This window comes from Embiotoca jacksoni, unplaced genomic scaffold, assembly GCF_022577435.1.
Source record: "Embiotoca jacksoni isolate LCO1_2020_lvr unplaced genomic scaffold, fEmbJac1.0.p SCAF_6, whole genome shotgun sequence".
Lineage (NCBI taxonomy): Eukaryota > Metazoa > Chordata > Actinopteri > Embiotocidae > Embiotoca > Embiotoca jacksoni.
The window spans coordinates 13416350-13440699 of record NW_027185414.1 but is presented as its reverse complement, the minus strand read 5'-3'; the positions used below and the strand labels follow the sequence as shown (position 1 = coordinate 13440699).

Here is a 24350-nt window from a genome sequence, read left to right as displayed (position 1 = left end):
AAAGTAAGTGCCATTTTAAGCGCTACTAAAGTGCTACTTATTCAAGGTAAAGTCGGAAGAGGTGTGTTTTTAGTTTGCGGCGGAAGATGTACAGAGTTTCCGCTGTCCTGATGTCGTTGGGGAGCTCATTTCACTATTTAGGAGCCAGGACAGCAAACAGTAATGATTTATAATCTGCTAAATCTGCTTCATGTGAACCCCACATGATCATAATTTAAAGGAACTACCAAACCGTTGTAAATTATTATGGTTTACCACATTGTTGGTCAAAGCACATTTTCTGTGAAAAACCAATGACTGAATGCCACTGTTCTCAAAAGACCATCTGCTGTTGGTGTAGATATTTACGAATTTAACTTAATATGCATTAAAAAAAATACCCCTGCAGGTTCAAAAGTTTACAACTTATTTTACACCTCGTTTTACTTATTTATTCATATTCCACTGAAATGTTAAATAAATGTTTGTTGATAAATCTATTTGAATAGTTCACATTAATCAGTTAGGACATGTATATGTTATTTGTATAAAACAATCAATTCAATTAAAATTTCCAGTTGCATTATAATCAGGACCATCTCTAATTCATTTAGCGGTTATTTTTAGATGATCTGTGAACTATACTAATCCTACAGGGACATGTAGCCAACACTTTATGGACCATGTTTGTCATCTCTGAGATCACTTGGAAGATATCTACTATTCCGTTGAAAGGGAAAGAGACCGATTGTGAGGTCAGTTCAACTTTCAATATAAAAGCAGAACACATTTCCTCCATAAATAAGCAAAAACATTGCATGTTTAGACAAGCGAGTTTAGACAAGACATCAAAAAAATAAAAATAAATAAATAAATACAGACACAGCTTTAAGTGCTCATATCGAACCGATATCAAACGCAGAGTGCTACTTCACGATTATAGGACACAGCTTGTATTTTGAAAATAATTACCGGAAGTCGCTATTTACACCCAGGATGACTTGACATCTTTTCGCCTTGAGATGTTGCTGATGACAGGGACAAAACAACGCCGGGAGCCCTGTCCATATTGACCATAAGCGTCGACTACAAACTACATTTTACAACTGTTATTTCCCCGGTAATGAATACGGCCAAACACGGGGTAAGCGTCCGACTTCAAGCCAACATTAACATCAAAACAACAAACGAGCGTCTTGTTTGAAAGCTCGTTGGCTAGCTAGCGTTAGCTGGTTGTTGACATCTGTGTATTGATCAGCCTTTTTTTAATTTATTTTTTATTTTTTTTAAATACTGGTACCCCAGCAGTAATTAATGTTAATGCCACAGTCTACGCGTACTACAGTAACACGCAAAATATAATTAAGGTTACGTCTCAGTCGAGCAGCGCTGATTGGTTATAATTAGTGAGGTGAGGCTTCATCTTATTCAGCTTTTCAGTGTTTGCAGTCTTTCCTGGTGTGACCCCACGGACTGATCTCAATCCTAAAATGTCTGGTAAAAATAAAATGTCATAAGTTCTGTACTAAATCATCTGCATATGGGTCGTTATTTGCAAATCGCGTGCTTCAGGCAGTGTTGTTGTTCATTTGAGTAGAGCACATTGATTTCACTTGATGTGCTGTGCAATTTTAATTAACTCACATTTTAAAAACACTTCATCATTATATTTTTTTTCATATACCATAGACGTTTGAATTAGTCATTGTCAGCCCAGTTACTAACCGTCTTGACTTGGCAATATTTTATTTAGCTTGAGCATTTGTAGAAAAAGAAAGGGAGACAACAACAAAAAAGGGGGCTTGGGCGGGGGGGGGGGGTCTTAATAATAAATGCTCATATTATTCATGTTAAAGGAATTTAAAGTCAAAGGGAGCACTTCTCCTGTCAAATGGTATACATGTCATCTGTGGCTCAGGAACATCTTTATGAAGTTGAGCAAAATTACCTTGATTATGTTATCAGGGGCTTCTGGTGTTTCTCAGGTTTGGCCTAAAAGTTGGGCCGAAAGATTTGGATATCTAAACTGTTTTCTGCTGCATAGAATTTAGAGCATGTTTTAAAAAATCTGACCCAAATAATTGCCTCCAAATCTCAAGTGCAAAACTAAGTCGCCACAGCACTTATTTGGGACATACAGATGTCTTGCTGGTGAAAGGTAATGCGTGTATGATTCTGTTCCTCTGTTTATGACACAATCAGCACAATGACAGCAGGTTCTTTTCAACCAACGTTAAAATCAGGCACCGTTTCACATGCAGCGTGTATTTTGTAAATACATTTTCCTGAAACCTGCCTATTTGGGATATTACAGTCATGAAACAGCTCTCTGCTCACTAAATAGCAGCGTCATTTTACTGGGATCTGAACAGGAATGCACACGATAAGCAATAACCAAGCAGACATATTAGCTAACCAGCTTCCATTTAAAGGCAACCGAGGCACTGGTTCAATTTGTAAACGCGAGAGAAGAGGATTTGACCAACCTCGCAGTGTGACTGTAATGTGTTTTCTCTTCTTTAGATGTAGCCAATAAAATGGAGTATGATGAGAGACTTGCACTTTTCCGCCAGACCCGCCTCAATCCATTTGATCGTGGAGAGGAAGAAGATGATCCCCAAGGAGACAAAACGCAACCGCAACACGGTGAAGTTTCGCAAAGTTCATCACACGCAAATCATGATCTGAGCTTCTCAGGTGTAGAATAGGACCTTACTTTAAGGTTGCTTTCACACCTGTCCTTCATCTCAAGAAAAACATTATACATCGTTGCCATTGTTGTTTTAAGTGTTTCATTTACAGTCTCACTTATTACTCATAAACTGACAGATGTAAACGTGAAGTCATATAGACATCAATTACGAGACACTTCCTCTTTGGACAGTTTTGTTGACTCATCCTTCAGCTGAGAAATTAATAACTTGCATCTTATATCTTGATGATGGAAATTTGGACTTTGTCCGGAAAGTGTGCCCCGTCCGTCTCCCTTGGCAAACATCCAGTGATGATTTCAATGTTGTTGTTTTTTCTAAAAAGATGGCTGGTTTGGTAGGTTGTGAATACAGACATAATAAGTTTGACATTTTTGGTGCATAAAATGTGCAAATGTTAGCGGTCTCTGGCCTATCGGGAGGAAAGTAAAATACTTAGGTCTCTGAGTTGTTTGCTTAAACAGGATAAAGACTAAATATTTAAGTAATCTATTGATGTAAATGAGATGATGTACACATAATTAATTTATAAAACAGCTTCAGTGCTGCAGGGGAGGTGTTTTCTGAGGCCATACTTCCTGATTTTCCTAAATACCGCACTTCCTGATTTTCCTAAATGCCACTTACCTGCAGATGTAAACTTTCTCCCCTTATAGTGCCAAAACAATACATATTAGCAGTGTGGCTCACTCACCATGTGGTGAGACACTGACTCCCTCGTTGAACTTATTTGGATGAATTATTTACTTGGGTTAAACAGTAGTAACATGTTGTGTAGAACAGATCCAGACACATAAAGAACATGCATGCTGAACTGTTGTGTCGCAGTTTAAGCTTATGGAAAAGGAAGTTGGAAAGTCTGCAGCTGAACCAGAGGAAATGAAAAGCATAAGTGTAAGCAGTACTTTTGTAACACTTCCTGTATTTTAGGATATGAGAATACAAATATTTTCTGTTTAATGACAACCACTTTGACAGTCAAGAATGACACACTTAGTTCATCTGTTTGGCACTAAAAGCTGAATTCACTCACCATGTTTTGTTCTGAAGTGTACGCAGGTAAAACTTTTTTCTGCACTTTTTCAGTAAGATGGGGAAACCGCTTGTTAAATTATGTGACAAATGCAGTTGATTATGTATCATTTGAAAGATTAAACCTAAGGTTCCTCAGTTAAATTTTTCTTAATTTTCATAGTTAATTATTTCTGTATTCACTGTTGATACCAGTACGTCTGATCACTGAAGGTTTTAATTGATATTCAGCATTGTACCATATATTAAATTGCTATTTTCTTTTTTTAATTTTTTTTTTAACTTTTCTTGTCTCTTTTCCCCTTTCAAAATGTTATATAAACAACCAAAACCTAAAAGGATGTATCTGTGTAAAAATGTAACTTCAGATTGTGTAAAGAGAGGTGGTTGATCAGACTTTGTTTGGGAAAGCTTTGAAACGTTCCTCTTTGTAACTTCAGACGGTGTAATGCAAGGAGGTGGAGGACAGAAATTTCTTACAGTCTAACAGTACAAACGAGAATATGACCATTTGTCAACATACCTCTTACACAGACTTAACAAACAGTGTAGTGTTTTAATTTAATTATTCTATCTTATTTTTATTCTATTTTATTGGATATACTGTGCATTTTTTTTTATTTTTTACTGTTATTTTACTGATTTCCTGTATCTATAAATGCTGCTGTAGCGAAAAAAATGACTACCTACCTACCTACCTACCTTTAGGGTAGTGTTTATTAAAAGGTTGTTTCATTGGACTGCTGTCGGCTGCACAGGTTGATTTTGGCCTCCTAATGCCATACACATAATTCCCTGGTTAATTCCCAGTTTTGTGTTACATGTATGCACGTTTATATATCCACACCTCTCATCCCACATTCTGTTGAAGTTACACACGTCAACATTTTTCCCGCCGAGCACCTAATGCCAAGTTAACAGAAAGTTAGTGACTAGCTGCTCAGTACTGTCAAGCATTTCGTGTCTGCTAATGAAGGCTAATGTCGCTTTGTGTCTGTTGAACATGTAAATAGGTATTAGTTTGCTAACATGGCCACCAAAATCGCTTTTTATGGTGGAGCTGAATGCTCTGTTTTTAGCTTGATCTACCACACCCAAATTACCAAATCCAAAACACTCAGGATACGTGCAGTCACACAGTAGAAGAAACACAGAAGAAACGTTTGTACAGAAATAGTTAATAATAGCAGTAGCAGTTGTCCGAGATAAGAAACATGTTGTAATTTCAGTTTAATTGATTTGAATGCACACCAGATGAATAATTATGAAACAGACTGGTTTCAAACATGTAGAGAGGACAATAACTTAGTGATCAGCAATTCAAAGTTCATTCAGTCTGTTGAGCAGCATTTTAAATAACACAGCGAGCATGTGTCTTGTCAGGACTGGTTACACATTACCAGAGCTGATATGATAATTATCAGTAAATCCTTCACTTGTCCATTTGGCTCTTTTGCTCTCCTTCAAGACATCTGCAGTGGAGATTCATTGTAGGGATCTTAAGATGTGTTTAGTGACCAGAGTCATGTGTATGAAATTATCATGCATGACTGAGTCCACTCGTGAGAACACTGCATAGGCTCAAGAGAAGAACCGTGTTTTATGCCATGTTTCCCTCTTTTTAGAAGCCAGACCTGAGCTGTTTTCTGGGACCAGAACCCACAGTTCAGATCGGGTCATGGACCTCGGTCTAGCTGAGGACCACTTCTCAAGGCCTATGGTGAGTACTGCATTTTCCCTGCTGTCCAGCCTGATTCAAAATCATTTCTCGCATTACGTCAAGTTGTTTGATGGTGTGAAACTGAAAGTGCTTACATATGCGTCTTTGTCTGTTTCAGGGCTCTTTTGTAGCGTCAGACATTGAACAGCTGAAACTGGCCATAGAGGAGTGTAAGAAGATGATCTTGGAGCTGCCAGAACATTCGGAGAGACAAAAGGACACGGTGGTGAAACTGATCCACCTGCGTCTCAAACTGCAGGAACTGAAGGTTGGGACTGAGGACTGAATGGGGAAGTGGAGAACATGATATTGTTGTTTGACAGTCAGAAAATCTGCCGAACAAAACATTTGCAGATAGAAATGTATTGGTAAAGCATTTTTAGTCAAAATTAGTAAAGCAGCATTTAAATTACTATTGTTTACGGAGTAGTGTTATAGAAAAGACTACGGTAGTGATTATCTGTATGTTTTTGTGTAGTTATTTATTTCAAATAGCTCGACCCAACCTGAGAATTGTTTGGGAGTTTTTTTCTTTAAAAGGCAGCTCTCCATGTCTTAATAACAACGCAGTTTACGCGTTTTTACAAAACCTCTCACATCACTGATTAAACAGAGCGGTGGAATGCCGGCAATGTGTCATGCTGTTTATTACAAGGTTTTACAAAGATGTTACAGCTTAAGTCATGGCAATAGTGACGACCAAAAAAAACAGGTTCATGATCTGGCCTGCAACTCTCTGATGTCGCTAACCATAATTAAGTAAAGCAATTACTTCATTTGATTCCTAACATCCACATCCTCTATAATAAAGGGTTATTTCAAACCCTGTCATGTGAAGCTCCTAAATCTTATACTGTATCTAACTCTGCATACTACACTTTATATTATGGAATTTAACCAGACCACTTTGTTATTTAATAATTCAGCAGTATTGCGATCTGATGCAACTTGGACAGACAAGTTTTGTCTCGGGACAAAAGACATGATTAAAGCTTTAAGAAGGATCATCTGGCAAGAACAGAAGGAATATGAAAATACTGATTGTTTTTATTGAGTTCATTGAGGTTGTATGATTTTGTTTTTAGGCAAAATACACATGGCAACACCCGTTGACACCCAGAAACTTTAAATTAAAATGCACCTTTATTGCAGTAAGCCATGTCTTTTACAATTGTACATGAACTGTGTTTCAGCGATCATGTTGTTGGTATTTATGAATTATGTTTGTCTCTACTTGTCCCTTAAAAAGGACCCTGAGGAAGATGAGCCTAATCTGAGAATCCTACTGGAACACCGCTTTTCCAAGGAAAAGAGCAAGAGTGTGAAACAGACCTGTGACAAATGTAGCGCTATCATCTGGGGCCTTATCCAAACTTGGTATACCTGCACAGGTGAGACACACAATACACTGAAAGAAGTCTGTAGAGAGATGTTGGTACCAAAACTGAAAAGCATCCTATGGTGCAAAGAAAAGGATGATTTTTCAAAATGTGCTCTCCAAGCTTAATGCACATCCTGCCAGTCTGATGCTTTCTCAAAGATTCATGTGCTATCCCAGTATCTCATTTGTTCTTTACACGCATCTCTCTTTGTCTAGAATGTGCTTCTATCCAAGCCAATGAAAGATGGGAATAGTTATTTTTAACTGACTGTCCAATTCATCAGATTTATGATTTGAACTTTCATTGATTTTTTTAAATTTTTTATTTCAGGTGCTTTGTAATTAAATGTTCTTTCTTTTTGTGTAATTTTCTTCCATGTTTCAGGATGTTACTATCGTTGCCATAGTAAATGTATGAACCTGATCACCAAGCCCTGTGTCAGGTCGAAAGTCAGCCACCAGTCGGAGTACGAGCTCAGCATCTGCCCGGAAATAGGACTAGACCGGCAAGACTACCGTTGTGCTGAATGTCGGACACCAATTTCACTGAGTGAGTATAAATTTACTGTGTTTATGTCGAAGAGGGAACACGAGCAATCAAACTTGAATGAGAGCTTCACTGATTTTATACATCAAAGTCAGCTGACTTGTTTTGCGGAGTTCTACCGTACATGGGAACAATGTCGTGTGAAGTCTTTTTTGATCCATGAGGGAGCTGATAAAAGGGAGCTGATAAATTGTGATGTCACATGAGTCCGTGTCAGTTGGCTGAGAGGACTACGGGTTGAAAAGTAACAAATCTAGGCTGTTGGAGTTATAAGAAGTGAACCTCTGAAGCTGCTTCTTGTCCTCCGCTTGAGACTGCCGACTCAAGGCTCCATTAGCTACCGCTAGCAGAGCACACCTGAATCTCTGACTGAACCGTTAGCGGTTTAATTTTTTGGGTTTTGTTCTATAGTCTGACCTCATTCTGCCGTATTTATCTTGCAGGGGGTGTACCTACTGAGGCCAGACAATGTGACTACACAGGCCAGTATTACTGCAGCACATGCCATTGGAATGACACAGCCATCATCCCAGCTCGTGTCATCCACAACTGGGAGTTTGAACCACGCAAGGTGCCTCAACAGACACGCAATAATACACTCCGCTTGCAGAAATGTCGAGTCATCGTTTATAAATCAATCCGTAAGAGTTCTTGTCAAGGAGACGAGGCAGAAAATGAGAGTAGGATAATGGGTTTACTGAACGTGTTGATGAGACTGCATGTCACAGGATCACAAATTTGGTCGTCAGTACCAGCAGCAGTGAAATTCATCAAATCTCGATACCAATTTTGATACCTCAGCAAAAAATAATCCTGTGAAATGGTTGAATTTCAGCATGAACTCTTAAACTTCACTTGAAAAAATGTCATTCCAGTAGCAAGAGTGGTTTAGAGCCTTTATCTAATAAAAAAAAAAGCACAACCTTAATGGTGATATAGCATTCCCACTTCCCAGCTGCCTGAAATATGAAAAATGAATGCAAATAATAAATAGTCTAATAACAATAAAACTATTTCAAAACGCAGCAGCATGTAGCCTTGAAGTCTTTAAATCAAACAATAGTGTTATAAAACTCTTTCATTCCTTTGCTTTGCTCCAGGAGGATTTTTGTCTGATTTTCTTTGCTTCTGAAAAGCTGCAGATGTTTGTCTGCGCGTGTTTGACCCTCCTGCTCATCATCCTACACACTACGAGGCTCAACAGTAACGCTGACTCGGTTGTTACCAATGTTATGAGCAGCATCAGCTCACGTCATGAACTGTCACTACGGTAGACGCAACAAGCTGACTTCAGCTTGTGTGACTGTTGAGTGTTTAGCGTTGCTACGGCAGATGCAACTGATGTGAACGTGACGACATGTTGCTCATATAAAGTCAAATTCTCTCACCTTGAATCCTGTGTCCAGATCCAAACATCTGTCTTTGAGCAGTTTGAGGTATCTCCACTGATCGCTCTAAATGTTTAGATTCTTGTCCCTGATCATTTTACTCAGACACTTTTCCGTACACAAATGGGTTTTTGTGGGTTTTTGTCCACATTTAGCAGCAGACCTGTTGCTGCAGCTGCACTTGCTGCTGTCGTTCATGTCATGCTGTTATCGAGCATCTCCTGGACCTTCAGCATCGTTTGGATCTTTTGGTAGCGTAGAAAAACAAGTACCAGCACCTTCTCCGAATTTTGGCACCGACGTACGGGTTCTTGTGACATCTCGTTACAGCTTCTGCACATCGGAATTACACAGAATCATGTTACAGAAGCATCAAATAAACTTGTGGGAACTCCACCAACACAGGGGATTTACGTGTCATGAGGACTTTTACACATTCTGTGAAAACAAACCTTCTGTGGCTCTAAAGGAACTTTAGCGGGTTTGAGAGTCAGAGAAAAATCTGTTTATTAAAGCCAGGCAGCATCTAACCTATTTACAGCGTCAACAAAGGTCAGGAGGAAGGTTGTGAAACAGCATCAGATGAAATGCGTTGAGTTATTCAAGCTGCCCACCAATGCTGGTTTAACCCATGTCACTGTCTTATTATAAAAAGGGGTATCAGTGTGTTTGTGTGGGCATATTTAACCAGTGTGCCTCTTTTTCAGGTCTGTCGCTCTTCGATGCGCTACCTGGCACTAATGATTTCACGTCCTGTCATGAGGATGAAAGAAATCAACCCGCTGCTATTCAACTTTGTGGAGGAACTGGTTGAGATCAGGGTGGGTAGCTTCACTTCTCTGGAAACACCAGTAAAGACCCTTCAAGAAATTGTGCTGACGTAGGTGTTCATATTGATTTAAAATAGATGTGTTCTCACTTTTAGCCTAGAATTCCTTTTAACATTATTTGGCTTTAAAACCCGGATTATAGTTCATGGCTAGACGCCATTAGAGGCGCCAGCCTTTTAACCGCCTGAGCCTTTTAAAAGACTCAGTTAGTTACTCAGTGGTAAATTCACACCAGTGGTTGGTCAGGTGAATGCCGTGTGACTGATGAAATCACCGGTGGTTGGCTAAATGCTGCATCCATTTCAAATTAAACGCCCTCTGGTCCGTGCCAGATACTAAGTTTCGACTTTGTTACAGTTATTTTGTCACCCAATGTATTACATTATTACATTTCATTTAGCTGACGCTTTTATCCAAAGCGACTTACAATAAGCGCATTTCAACCATGAGGGTACAAAACCCAGAACAACAGGAATCAAGAAAATACAATTTCTTCAAGAAAGCCAAACTACAAAGTTCTATCAGTAAGTGCCATTTTAAGTGCTACTAAAGTTCTCCTATTCAAGGTGAAGTCTGAAGAGGTGTGTTTTTAGTTTGCGGTGGAAGATGTACAGAGTTTCTGCTGTCCTGATGTCAGTGAGGAGCTCATTCCACCATTTAGAAGCCAGGACAGCAAACAGTCGTGATTTTGTAGAGTGTTTAGCTCGTAGCGAGGGAGCAACAAGCCGATTGGTAGAAGCAGAGCGGAGGGAGCGGGCTGGGATGTATCCCAGCACGTTGTCAGTGTTTTTGCATTTCAGGAGATATGAAAAACAGACAAATATTGTATTAAGTGCTGCCTGCATGTGGAATGAGAGAACAAAACATACTGCAACATTCAGTGACAGAAATACTTGTGTTTGTGTCTTTTCTTTACAGAAACTTCGTCAAGATATTCTTTTGATGAAACCTTATTTTATTACCTGCAAGGAGGCAATGGAAGCTCGGCTACTGCTACAGGTCAGCATCTATTAACTTTATCTCTGTTACACAAAATTAAATGACTTTGTAATATGCAGTTCAAGTGTCTTCCACGCTCACAACCTCTGAGTAATATGTTACAACAGCATCACCATGTGGTTGAAGGAGGAAACTTGCATTGAACCACTCGGGCAGCTTGTCCATTGAGGAGTTTGTGTCTATAAATTAACTTGACTATCCTTGGTTAGTATCAGCTCAATTTCTTTTTCGTTTTTCTTTGGCGTTTTTCAGAACTTGGCGATGTGCGCATGACATTTAAAAAAAGAATGAAGGGTTCGAAAAAAGATTGGTATTAAATATTAGATGGTATGAAATTGCAACCTTTTTTCTCTTAGCAAAGCAGAGGTTCATGGTCTTCAGGTGGCCTACATGTGTTTTGTGATGTACTCAGCCATTTTTCTAAAATGTTTTCCTCTGTTTGTGTTCTCCAGCTACACGATCGGCAGCACTTTGTTGAGAATGATGACATGTACTCACTACAGGATTTAATTGACATCTCCAGTGGCAGACTCAGCTGCTCCCTCACAGAGATCCACACTACATTTGCCAAGCACATCAAACTCGACTGCGAGGTGAGCTCTTACAATAAAGCACAACGGGTACTACAGATGACACTGTTCAATTGTCTTTGTCAGTAAGCTAAATGCCTGTGTTTGTGTTACATATACCTCGTTATGTAATGTACTATTAAGAAACAGCTGGAATACTTAGGGCTCATTTACAAATGTACTGTTTTCTAAAGAAACAAAGACTGAAACCACATCTTTCTCTACTACTTTGTCTGTGTGTGCTCTGCATGTGTGTATTTGTAGCGTTGTCAGGCCAAAGGATTTGTGTGTGAGCTTTGTAAAGAGGGAGACATCCTCTTCCCTTTCGACAGTCACACCTCCGTCTGCCACGAATGCTCGGCTGTCTTCCACAGGTTAGTCACCACCAACCAGTCACGATGTAAAATACAGCAAATTAGCTGATTGTCGAGAGTTGAAAAATGTGAGGAAAAATATAGCATTGTGATAATGGGTTCAAAATTGAATCATACAAATTAAAGTCTCAGCCCTTAAACAAGTTTTGAGTAGAGCTATTAGTGGTCTAAAAGACGCCCAGTTGCAGTTAACATACCATCAAACTGCTTTTAAAGAAATGTCTGCAAGTTCAGTGGGAGGTTCAAGCAAATGTAGGTTTTAGTCGCAATGTCTGGAGCAGCAAAATAGGTGAAACAAAGAACAGTCGGTTGAGCCGAGTCCAAAACATCAACAGGAACTGACAGACAGTCCAAAAAGTGGAAACAGAACAGGACAAACTGGCACTGAGAGAGAATAACATGCAGACGAAATAGACCAGGGAACGAAGGACAATGAGGGACAGCTGAAACTAAGCAGGGTGGGGCAGGGCACATTTTTCTAATGGAAACCTGTAATATGATTTATTATGTAACAAATGTAATATTGATGTTTGTTGTGTGTCTCTTTAGAGATTGTTACTATGACAACTCCACAACTTGTCCACGATGTGCACGAATGACTGAGCGCAAGCAGGACGATGAGTCAGATGTGAACAAAGCGTGACTCTAGAAAGGACCACCTGATGTTACTGGATGTTGCACTTTGCCTCATGATCAAAAATGTCAAATGATGGTGTTAAAACTCGCTTCTTGTTTTTGTCTTTGGTTGTTTTGTGTTTACGCCGTAGTGTATATATTTTCTTGTGCACTACAATATGAAGCAGGGTATTTAGAAACCCATCTGGAAATTAATATATTTTTATCAAACTTTTGCATTCATACTGAAATTGGATGTACTGAACACTGTGTGTGTGTGTGTGTGTGTGTGTGTGTGTGTGTGTGTGTGTGTGTGTGTGTGTGTGTGTGTGCGCGCGCGTGTGTGCGTGTCTGCTTGTATGAATGTACAAATAAATCCCCTATAAAGAAAATCCACCTCATTAGGTGATTATGCATGCAGGGTTTGTGTTGTAGTTGTTATAAGCCTCAACTTGCATTAAAACCTATACTGCCAAGTTTGCATAGTGCTAATCTTTAAGGTTGCCATATGTCAAAAGGTTTTGAACTTTAACGATTATAATTCCAGCTTACAGTGACAAAATCTAAAAGTTATATTAACCAGAAATTTGCCTTCCAGCTTCCAGTTTGTTGTTTTTTTTGTGTTTTTTTTAAACTGAACTCTTGTGCTCGAAGGATAATCTTTCACTGAGCCGTCATTTCAAAGCATCTGTTTTTTTGGTCATTCAGATTAGTAGGACACAATTAAAATGCAGTTTTTAATTAGTTTACATTAGTTACAGTTGCTGTTTATTCATAATCATAATCTATTGGTATGTTTAACAGTTCATAAGGTCTTAAAAAAATATTTCCAGGCCTTCAATCAACATTTCTTCACAGCATCCTATTTGATGCTTGGGGTTTGTTGATTGTCAGTTAGCCACACCTGGACACTAGAAAAATTTTTTTATGGCTTGTAATTGTCTGACAAAAAAGCTGTGTATATATATATGTATATATGTATATGTATATATATATACAATTACTGAAACCATAATTAGAAACATTAAATCCACATATTAACAACAATATATAATCAAAGCATGCATTAGCAGTACAAAGCGTTTTCTTGTCAGGAGAATCGTTAAACTGAAAACGAAAAGGAAGGAGGGAGTTGTTCAATGCTTTCCTTTTATTTCAAACTAAATTCATTTCGTACAGTTTGTGTTTTACCCAGTTCTGTTAAGTGCAATGTTGCAAATAGCTGTGGATACTCTCCAACATTGTGTGCCTATGGTCGTCAGGTTACTTGCATCTTAATAACATCATTTTCAAAGTTTCAGTCTTAATGGTGCACATTTTGTCCGGAGATGACAAATTTGTTGAGTGGCAACTTTTGCAATGTGTAAATGTTGACCTTAAGTATTTGTTTTAAAATAACGACCTTTGGCTGTGTTATCTTTCAGCATGATGTACTGTATATATTTTGTTCAGGCTAATGGGCATACATGATGTTGGTAAGAGCCATGCCCCATTGTAAAACATGTGAGTTGTGCATGAATAAAGTAATGAAAGGCATTTGAACTGTGGTGTCAACTTTCACCTATTAATGTCTTGCATTACATAGTACATTACATAATCTTGACTATGTGCCCATACCGATCGGCACATACTCAGATTTTGTCATTACTTTGATTGAGCTCTTTAACACGGGATGTATCTGCAGCTCCCAAATCCCTGATCTGACCCCATGACCTCCTTAAATTTCCCCCCGAGTTGGCCGGTTTGTTAATCCATCATGTACCTATTACGTAAAATAGATTTCTTGCTTGGGAAGGTATCCCCGAAGTGCAAGATCGCCTGTGCGGTCACTCTCAAATGGACAGTTATTAAACAGCAGACAGTTTTTTGATGCTGTGGAAAGTGTACGTCTGTAATATTAGCAAACATATGAATACAATGGGTCTAATATATACAATACATTTCAACTCAACGAAAAACGTTTATTTCATTACAAGTCAAAATGGCATTATGACAGCTTTACCCCGAGAAGTAAAAGCCCTGCATTCCCAATTTTACTGTACAAGAATACCAGAAATGCTAAACATAGTACATATAAATAAATATATATACTGCTGCATAAATTATCTTATAATAGGCTACTTATTTGTTGGTTATGTATTTTATTTGTACAATTTAATTTTATTGTCACATTAACTAATTTCCCTAATTGCAACAGAAGCCAAAGGTAGCAGAAAACTGAAATAATGATGTGCAAGTGAACAACCAAGCCTAAAACTGCTGGAAACAAATCTGCTTTTATGTTAAATTGATGGCAAAAAGAAGAAAAAAAAAAGTCACATAATGAGGTGCCTACGCGTTGGAAAACATAATCTCGCGAGATGACGCTAACGGCGTTGACCATGTGCACCCTGTGCACTGATGGTGCTGCAGGCAGTCTGCACCAGGTCAGGACCGAGTGCAGACGAGCAGCGAAGCCTCATCAGAGCACCTGACCAGATGGGTTTCCTCTCTGTGAGTGTCAGACCCTTTCGGAACCGGGTCCGGACGGTTCGGACGTGGAGCCGAGACTTGGCGACAATTTCAGACACTTTTCGAAGCTACGGGGCACTCGCGTTGGTACGGTGATATTTGTTTATATTTATTGTGTAAACTTCCCATGATTTTGTAAAAAAACAAAAAAAGATTTTTCTTGCCACATGCACGAGTTAACAATGTTGTGGAGGAGTCGGTAGGAGCCTTGTGTTGCACGTCTCACGTGGGAACAACACTTTTCCCCAGTGCAGACATTAAACCTCCTAAAACGTCAACAAACAAACCGCAGCGCTGTTTATGTATCATTCCCCAATGGTTTGTACTCTCACGGTGGGCTGTGTCCGTTTGATAAAGTAGTTTATAGTTCGGTTTCCTCAGTTTCATAATCGTCTTCGTGAAGGGGGGTGTGTCTCGGTTGCTGTGGTGGACAGGAGCACGTCTATAAATATCTCCGTATTCACTCATTCATTTGCATTCATGGTTTAATATGATTGCTGTTATAGGCCGAGGCTGCTGGGGGACCTCGTTACACGCTGAGCTTCTTTTCTTTCCTCCTCCTCTTTAACTGGCTCATACCTCACCATCCTTTTCTCCCCCGTAGTTTTTTCTTATTGTCTGTTGTCTCCATCCACCAACAGTTCTTCTCTTCTATCTCTATGCTGTCCTTTTCTCTCTCTGCTCTCCTCTCACCCCAACAGGTCTAGGCAGATGGCCGCCCGCCCCCTAGCCTGGTTCTGTCGGAGGTTTCTTCCTGTTAAGAGGGAGTTTTTTCTTCCCTCTGTTGGAGGTTTTTCTCCCTTAAAGAGGAGGGGTTTTTCCCCCCCCCCTCCTAGCTTATGTGGGAATTGTTGAATTGTTGGGTTTCTCTGTATAATATTGTAAAGTCTTGCTGTAAGGACTTTAATGTGTTAAGTGCCACAAAATAACCTCTGTTGTGATTTGGCGCTATATAAATAAAATTGAATTGAATTGAAGCACGTGAACTGCACAGGTTTAAAAAAAAAAAAAAAATCCTGTCAATAATGTTGTTCGGTAACAGAGGCAGCAGATTTCTCGTATTGAAAACTTGAATGGATGACACATTCACACATACTGAAGATACCGCAGGACTGCAGATTATCATTTTCTGCAATTTTACATTTTTATGAGGTGTCACACCTCTAGCATATTGGTTTCATGCCTCTCTGCTGTATATGTCTCTTACACGGGTACCTTTATGGCCCTGCCTTCACCGCTTAACGTATTCATCACTCATTGTCTTTATCTCAGAAGACTTCATGCATCCAAAGGAGATGGGGAGGATTTTATCAACACAGTTTCCTATTCGCTCGGTTACTCAGCTCCAACAAACCACCAAAAGGTAGTGCACCCTTGAATTCTGTTCCATTGTGTAAAGCCTAATGAGTGCGCAATATGACCTTAATCCACATAATGACGTTCTTCTCTGTGTTTGTTTGTTGGATCGTTTTAGGTTTTGAAAAGGTTTTCCCAAAGAGTGAAGAAAGCACTGGCATCAACAAATCAGTCAAAGGTGAGAAAAGTGGGTCATCGTTCTAAAAAGTATTCGCCAATCCTGTTTTCTCAGCTCGGCTGCTGCAGGGGATGATTTTTTTTTTTTTTTTTTTTTTTTTGATTGTCGCTGTTTAGATGAAAGCATCAAGGAGCAAGAGTCTCTTGGAAGAAACACAAATGAAAATAGCGACGAAAGACGAAGAGGAGGGAAAAAAGAGGATTCAGACTGGTGGACACGCTTTCAGGTGTGACTCATGGCACGAATATCATCAATAACCGTCTTCTCTTCAGGTTCTCACTACAATGTACCACGTGATAATAGAATACATTTACAAAATGATGGTCTCTTATTGGCACAAGATAAAGCTGCATTCTCCATAATATGGCATTACTGAGTCCAAGTAAGACTCTGCTATGACATTATTTGTATGGAATGGTGGAGGTGACCGGGCTAGTTCTCTCTCCATCCTTTTCCATTATAAAGTGTCTCTCATATCCTGGTCATATCTCGCATATCTTTTAACGGATTCTGGTCTAAATTGTACTAGTCACTCCTCTCTTACAACATTTCTTTTATCAAACAGGATGATTTTCACTTGGATGGAAAAACAGTTTGGTACCTTGGAGTCGGTGCAGCCGGCATGGTGTCCGCTTTTTTGTACTTTCACTTCAGAGAAACAGGCGTCCAGATCTCCTGGAAGGATTTTGTGGATCACTACTTGCACAGAGGAATGGTGAGAGGCGGAGATTGTTTTAGTTTGGTATCTTCCTACTGTGTGTGGCTCTTGCCTTCATGTTTGTGTTTGCCACCACATGAACAAATGAGTTCTTGTGATCCGTACACAGGTGGGTCACATGGAGGTTGTCAACAAGCAGTACGTCAAAGCATTTCCTGCCCACGGAGTGAAGACATCAGAACTGGTCAGTTCCACAATACTTAGGTTACCGTGTTGGTCAGTCATAACATGCCTCCAACACCAGCAATGTTGCAATGTAAAGTGAAGGAATTTAGTTTCCTTCTATATGCTGCTGCAGTCTCATTTATAAATGTATATGTGTTTTTATCAACCAGGAATAATGCTGGAAAAAAACTGGTGATCAAAGTCAACAAAACCATATTCCAATAGAATTATCTAAAATGTTGTATGTTTAAACACTACATGTTTCTTTTCATGCATGTTTCCTATTTGTTTCTGTTGCTTCACTAAAAATACAAGACTTTGATGAAATCCCAAGAGCTGTAATCCCAAAAGACACAAAGTCTCAACAGTCAACTTGTCAAAAGATATACTTTTTTATATTTTGGATTTTAACCAACATCTTTCCATGTTTTTCTTTTCTTCACTGTCCTTCCTTAAACAGTTTTTTTTCTTTCTCAATAATGTTTGTTAACCTCCTTACGAGCAACTGAGCACTCTTGTTTATTTATTGTTCTGAAATATATTCGACTGACAGACATTATTTCCAGCAGACATTTGACTGGTTCCATCCAGACAAGCACATAGAGAACTACGAATAACATCTTCAACAATTCAACAAATCTCCCTTGCTATGTCTAGACCCCTTTTCGATGGTCGTGTGCCTCCATACGGGGGACTGCAATCCAGTTGGGGAGTCAGTTGAAGTACAAAATATAGTACATGATGCATTTACTGCCTGCAGTCTACTGAATATTATACGTTTTCTGTTGTCTTTATGTTTTCAGAGCTATTTCTGGTTCAACATTGGCAGTGTGGACTCATTTGAGCATAACCTGGAGATGGCGCAGCAGGAAATGGGTCTGGACTCCACACACAAAGTGCCTGTACTGTACAGCAGTGAGAGCGACAGGTGAGAGAGCAACCTGCCTTTTTATCCATATTGGATTTGCTCATGTGGTTCCTGGCCTAATTGAGGTTCTCTCTCCTCCTTACAGGACACTCTTTTTCAGTGTTCTCCCAACCTTACTTCTGGTTGGCTTTTTCCTTTTTGCCACACGGCAGGGGCCGATGGCAGGAGGACGTGGCAGCTGGTCAAAACCGAACCCTTTCAGCATCAGTGAATCCAAAGCCAAGTTAATTAAAGACAAGATCAGTGTGCGTTTCAAGGATGTCGCGGGCTGTGATGAGGCCAAGCTAGAGATCATGGAGCTTGTTAACTTCCTGAAGAACCCACGTCGGTACCACAAGCTGGGAGCCAAGATCCCTAAGGTGCGTCATGTTTTAAAAATGGATGAATCACTGGTATTAAATAACCCTGACTCCAGCACCCCACAGATATTTAATAGTGATACCGCACAACAGCAATCTCATGTCACGCACTGTGGCGAACACGTCCTAAAGATGCAAAGCAAATGTTTCAAACGGCACGGTAACACTTTCACATGAGTAACAACACCTTTGTTTTCAGGGTGCAGTGTTGTCGGGCCCTCCTGGAACTGGGAAGACCTTGTTAGCAATGGCCACTGCAGGAGAGGCCAACGTCCCCTTCATCACAGTCAACGGCTCCGAGTTCCAGGAAGTGTTTGTCGGCGTGGGCCCAGCGAGGGTCAGTAATGAGCTGAGTGACTCTCAAGGAGTCTGGAAGCTGAAAAATGGGTCACGCACAGTTTATGCTTCTGTTTGGCCACATCGTCTGTAAACACAGGAAATCTTTGGCTTTTTGATTGTCGGATGTTGGAGATATAAACATAGAAGACAGTCTACTTTGGGCTCTTCTTTAATTATATTAGAGAATTATTCTATGTGTGGCAGTGAATTCTGATTTATTTGCAATGAACTGATTTAGCTTATTGATGTAATTATTATTTACTCTGTCCCAAATTAGATCAGGGATATGTTCGCCACTGCTCGGAAAAATGCCCCTTGCATTCTTTTCATTGACGAGATTGACGCAGTCGGCAGGAAGCGAGGCACGGGGAACCTTGGCGACCAGAGCGAGCAGGAACACACGCTCAACCAGCTGCTCGTGGAAATGGACGGTGGGCAGTTTTGTCATCTCTTTGATTGTTCACGCCTTCCCCATATTCTTGGTGCCATATTTCACAACTTTTTTGTATGCCAAATGTTTGTTACAGGATTCAACAGTTGCACTAACATAGTCGTTTTAGCTGGAACCAATCGAGCCGATATTCTGGATCCAGCTCTGATGAGGCCTGGACGCTTTGATCGACATATTTATTTAGGTAAAGTAGAAGCACCTATAATTTCTTCAATGTCTAAGAAATTACTTATCCTTTTTGCACACTCATGTCAAGTCGTGTTATTAGTTATCGCATTCACGCTTGTCTAGTCTGTTTTCAGCATCAGTCTATCAACAACATAAGCAGACAGACTTTTCCTTTTTCTGTGGTGCAGTTTTTGTTCCCGTTGATTTCTCTGTTTCTTCCCCTCGGTTTTTTATACTTCCGTATTGATGCGTGACATTACAACCACCTCGGCTGTCCACCAGCCACTGCAACAAATCCAATATACTGGCTCTAATGTGCATGCAGATGCCGTTTCTAACAGTTAGTCATTCGCCTGCTTCGAATGAGTTGTTAAAGCTTGACCCCATTAACACTCCTATCTTGTACTTACTGTGCAGTCTCCATAATTAGCTTCAAGTTTATTAAATTTGCGTCCATATTTTTCCTGCCTGTTCACTTTTATTGTCATCAAAAGCATGCGTTTCATACTGTATGCTTTTATCTTCGGTTAAAATGGTTGATCTTTTTCTGCTTGCCAAGATCTAATTTGCTTGATGCCGGCACTGCAGGGTGGGAGGGGCAGTTTTCTCTCTGACAAAGAAAACGGGGTCAAAATGAAAGTGCTGTTTTTTTTTGTTTTTCCAAGGGGATGATCCGGTAACTCGAGGCCAATGCGAGGGATGGGACACTTAGTTTCTTTGTTCCTGTAGTCTGTCTGTTGTCCCATGTCAACAGTTGACAGTCAGATGAAGCATCATAAATCAGTCACATTGATAATTAATTTGGTCAGTAATTAGTTATGTAACTTCTTACATCATTTCACTGATTTTAATACAGAAATAAGTGTTGGTTTAGCCTGCATGAATAAAAGATTGTGCTTCTCAGTCGGCCAGAAGTTTAACTGTTGCTTAAAGACTCGGATGTATTGGGTCTTTAAAATGCATCTTTATGTCATTTTTAGCCGTCAGTTTGAAAATAAACTTGTAAATTTCAGATTATTCTTTTTTTTTTTTTTTTGAGGTTTTCAAAGGCGCTGACGTTATGACTGCCAGCCATTGAAAACTGTTCTCTGCTTATAAGAGCTAATGTTGCTGTTCGGGGACCCTTCCTGCAATGAGTTGCTGTTAGAGGATTTGTTGTGTCTTTCTCTTTAATGCGCAGCTCTACAAAATGAATGTCACTCTTTAAATTGTCGACACAAACAAATCTAATCTGGCTCTCAGTAGCTGACGTGCTAAAGAGAAAGACACAACAAATCCTCTAACAGCTCCACCTTTATGCGACTGTAGTTTGACCTGAAGACACAGACGACCTTGGTTTCTATAGATGTGTATTGACTGTTAATAAAAAAAATTTTTGGTGGCTTATTAAAAATGAGCTGTACTGCATGTGTGACTTTTAGTGACTGACCGTTTGAATGGTCTTCTGTAAGATCTTTAAATGTGACATCCTCACAAGGTTCAGGCTCTGAAGCAGAGAGGGCACATACTGAAATATGTTTTAAACTCCTCGAATACATGCTCGATGTCCTGGAACGTATGTGATATAAAAATCCTGACATGCCTGTTTGGTCTTTTCTACAGGCCCACCAGATATAAAAGGAAGGGCATCCATCTTTAAAGTGCATTTGAGACCTCTGAAGTTGGACTCCAGTATAGATAGAGAGGCTTTGGCCAGGAAACTCGCTGCACTGACCCCAGGTTTTACTGGTAAGAGCAGGAGATCCGTGTTCAGTCTGTGCACCCTGAAGTCGCCAAATAATCTTGAAAATGTTGTAGTTTGACTTCTGCATCTTCTTATCTTATTACATCACGGTCTAACTTGTCACTGATCTCTCCGTGTGTGTCTAAGGGGCTGAAATTGCGAACGTGTGTAATGAGGCCGCTCTCATCGCTGCACGTCACCTCAATCAGTATATCGACATTAAACACTTTGAGCAGGCAGTTGAAAGGGTTATTGGAGGTAAGTTTAACAACCTCATCCATTCACATCAGTAGCGTTATGACACTTTTATCGAATGACTATTAATCAATGGATAATTGAGGGGAATGGTAAATTTTGCTATATACTCCAATTAAATATGTTTTTGATCACGCATTTACAGTTAGTTTAACTATCGTATTTTATATTGATTGATCAAACTGTTGTTAGCATTTCAATTTGAGCTCTTTTTTCAATTTGTTAATTTGATTACTCTATATTGTCACTGAGACCATGCTGTGAGGATATGACTGTCTCTCATGCACCAACCAAACTGAGGATACTTCCCTCTTAACTTAACTGTATCTGCACACACACAGTGTAGTTTGCTAAGACATCCTACGTGCTCTCAGGTCTGGAGAAAAAGACTCGGGTACTGCAGCTTCCAGAAAAGACTACAGTGGCGTATCATGAAGCTGGGCATGCTGTCACCGGCTGGTTCCTTGAACACGCAGACCCACTGCTAAAGGTATACTTTCTGTTTTCTGCCTGCTTTATCTCAAACTTAGTTATTCTGCCACCTTTGCACAATTATCTCTGCATAATATTATTATTTTTTGCTTTCTACAATCAAATTAAGATTTCCTTTAATGGTTGAATCCATTAATGTAATTAGATTGATTATAATGCACTCCACCAGGTGTCCATTGTTCCCAGAGGGAAAGGCTTGGGTTACGTGCAATATCTACCCAAGGAGCAGTACCTGTTCACCCAGAGCCAGCTGTTTGACAGAATGTGCATGATGCTCGGTGGTCGAGTGGCAGAGCAGGTTTTCTTTCGTCAGATCACCACTGGGGCACAAGACGACCTGAGGAAAGTCACACAGTCCGCCTATGCACAGGTAATCGTCACACCCTGCACTACAAGCTTCAAGCATGCTACTCAGCCAAACAAAGATAAACTGGAAACAAAAGGACATTTAAGATTTTTACTGACTATATATGTTTGGTTCCCTCTTCTCTCTTCATAATTCAGGTTGTACAGTTTGGATTTAATGTGGCAGTGGGTCAGGTTTCCTTTGACCTCCCTCAGCAAGGTGACACAGTAACTGGGAAGCCCTATAGTGAGTCTACAGCCCAGATCATAGACCAGGAGGTCCGCTTGCTCATAGACACGGCCTTCCAGCGAACACTTCAGCTTGTCATCGACAAGAAAGAAATGGTGGAGAAGGTGTGAACTATTTTCACTTTGCAGAGAGTTGTTTAAGAGAGAAGTACAGCAAAGCAGCTCACAAAAGAGCATGATGTAAAACTGATAGCTCTTTGTGTTTTGGTTAAAGTAGAATTTTTAGAAACTGAAAAAATTATAAAATGGATAATTAAGTTACACCGCTAGTTGTAATATACTAATCCTTATTTAAAAAAAAATAAAAAAAAAATATATATATATACTACTATCATAACCATTATTAGAAGTAGCTGTTAACACTTCTTCTCCACAGACTTTTTTTGTAGTTTGAGTGTGAAAGAAAATGTGATTTTTTTTTTTTTTTTTTTAATGCATGCAATTAGAAGCGCTAAATTAATACTTAACTGATGTAGACTCGAACGCTTGTTGTTTACTGTTATTGCTCTTGTATCACAGGTGGCAAAACGTCTTCTAGAGAAAGAGATGCTAGACAGAGCCGACATGGTTGAGCTGCTAGGACCTCGTACCTTTCAAGAGAAGTCATCATATGAGGAGCTTGTTGAAGGGTTGGGGAACTTTGAAGAGGACAGCTCACTACCTGAGGGGCTAAAGAACTGGAACAATAGCAAAGGGGGTGAGAAACGGCAGCAAAACAAATCAGCCCTCTACCTGTAGGTGGACATGTGGCATCACGGAAAATAGTCCACTGCACAAATTTTTCTGAAGTGCAGCGTCATCTGGTTAGAAGTGAGTTAGTGGTTCATCTCACTGACGGCTGAGGAGGTTTCTTCTGACCAGGATTATGCAATGTGCAATTTTTTTTTAATTGTATTTTTTACATGAAAATGTAGTTTGGAGCCTACATTTTATTGGAGGTCATTTGTGGGTTATGTTTGATTGTTTTCCGAATTGTGAGCCAAGCTACATAACTTCTCATGTAGCGTTCTTATTTAATGTATTTGAGATCCACTCCTTGAAGGGTGGCCACAACCTGTTATCTAAATGTTATTTGTGTCTTAATTTCTGCACCTTGCCTCAGTAAACGGGTTCAATATAAAACATTACTTGACCTTGTGCCTTGCACTGAGGTCTTTTTTTAATTTGGTGTCCAGTAATGGTTAACCAAGCTGATCCAAGGCAATGAAAAATGAGCAGACAGGTTGTATGTCGGTGTCTGTTTGTTTTTATGATTTTGTGCCTGCCTGACAAGGTGTTGTTTTTATGTGATGGGTCATTTGTACATGTCTGTGAGGATTTTTGATTTGAAACTGACATTTTTATCAACGTTTTATCCAAGGTTAAATTGTAACATTAGACTGACATTTTTATTTAAGCATTAATGTGTACCTTCCATGTGTGACGCTATGAAAGGACACAAACCACAGTCCTGTATGAAACCTTAAAGATCCCGTGAGGTTTTGCACAATTTGTTTGCACAATTGATTTTACAAATTTAGAAGTTGTATTATCCAAATGTCTTTGTCTGAGAGCCCAGCAATTGTCACATGACAAATGCAAATATTAAGTTATGTTTTAATTCAAATAAAATGAAAACTGCAAAGATTTGAATTATTTTTGTGAGGCAAGGCTTAATTGCAACAGCACATTTTACACACTTGCGGCTCTGCGATCAATTCTTTTCCTTATTGCTCACTCTTTTAGGTTTTATATACACTGCTCAAAAAAAAATAAAGGGAACACTTAAACAACACATCCTAGATCTCAATGAATGAAATATTCCAGTTGAAAATATTTATTCATTACATAGTGGAATGTGTTGAGAACAAAATAACATAAGAATGATCAATGGAAATCAAAATCATTATCCCATGGAGGTCTGGATTCAGAATCATACTCAAAATAAAAGTTGCACTACCTGAGCAACTTCTGTGGGTTGTAGACACC

At 39.5% G+C, this 24350-nt stretch overlaps 2 protein-coding genes across 2 annotated transcripts; both read left to right on the top strand.

Annotated features, from left to right (window-relative positions):
- The first annotated feature begins 985 nt into the window (after positions 1-985).
- def8 (differentially expressed in FDCP 8 homolog) lies at positions 986-13687 on the top strand. Its single transcript, XM_069174018.1, has 12 exons — positions 986-1123; positions 2503-2625; positions 5348-5442; positions 5561-5710; positions 6692-6833; positions 7209-7373; positions 7814-7941; positions 9466-9579; positions 10507-10587; positions 11040-11180; positions 11421-11530; positions 12080-13687. The coding sequence occupies exons 2-12, from the start codon at positions 2517-2519 to the stop codon at positions 12171-12173; spliced, it is 1329 nt and encodes a 442-aa protein (XP_069030119.1). The 5' UTR covers positions 986-1123; positions 2503-2516; the 3' UTR covers positions 12174-13687.
- Positions 13688-14616: 929 nt separating this feature from the next.
- Positions 14617-23997, top strand: LOC138212974 (mitochondrial inner membrane m-AAA protease component AFG3L1-like). Its single transcript, XM_069173732.1, has 17 exons — positions 14617-14743; positions 15929-16019; positions 16131-16190; positions 16307-16416; positions 16756-16905; positions 17018-17092; positions 17877-18001; positions 18087-18360; positions 18560-18697; positions 18977-19130; positions 19227-19334; positions 20921-21046; positions 21189-21299; positions 21671-21786; positions 21958-22158; positions 22293-22487; positions 22902-23997. The coding sequence occupies exons 1-17, from the start codon at positions 14624-14626 to the stop codon at positions 23118-23120; spliced, it is 2373 nt and encodes a 790-aa protein (XP_069029833.1). The 5' UTR covers positions 14617-14623; the 3' UTR covers positions 23121-23997.
- The last annotated feature ends 353 nt before the right edge of the window (positions 23998-24350 follow it).

Bases quoted from the DNA above. Each gene is read 5' to 3' on its own strand.
- def8 (XM_069174018.1), top strand. From the start codon at position 2,517: ATGGAGTATGATGAGAGACTTGCACTTTTCCGCCAGACCCGCCTCAAT. The intron at 7,374-7,813 runs GTGAGTATAAAT...TTTATCTTGCAG, and splicing joins TCGGACACCAATTTCACTGA to GGGGTGTACCTACTGAGGCC. The intron at 7,942-9,465 runs GTGCCTCAACAG...CCTCTTTTTCAG, and splicing joins GGGAGTTTGAACCACGCAAG to GTCTGTCGCTCTTCGATGCG.
- LOC138212974 (XM_069173732.1), top strand. From the start codon at position 14,624: ATGGGTTTCCTCTCTGTGAGTGTCAGACCCTTTCGGAACCGGGTCCGG. The intron at 16,020-16,130 runs GTAGTGCACCCT...GGATCGTTTTAG, and splicing joins CTCCAACAAACCACCAAAAG to GTTTTGAAAAGGTTTTCCCA. The intron at 18,698-18,976 runs GTCAGTAATGAG...GTCCCAAATTAG, and splicing joins TCGGCGTGGGCCCAGCGAGG to ATCAGGGATATGTTCGCCAC.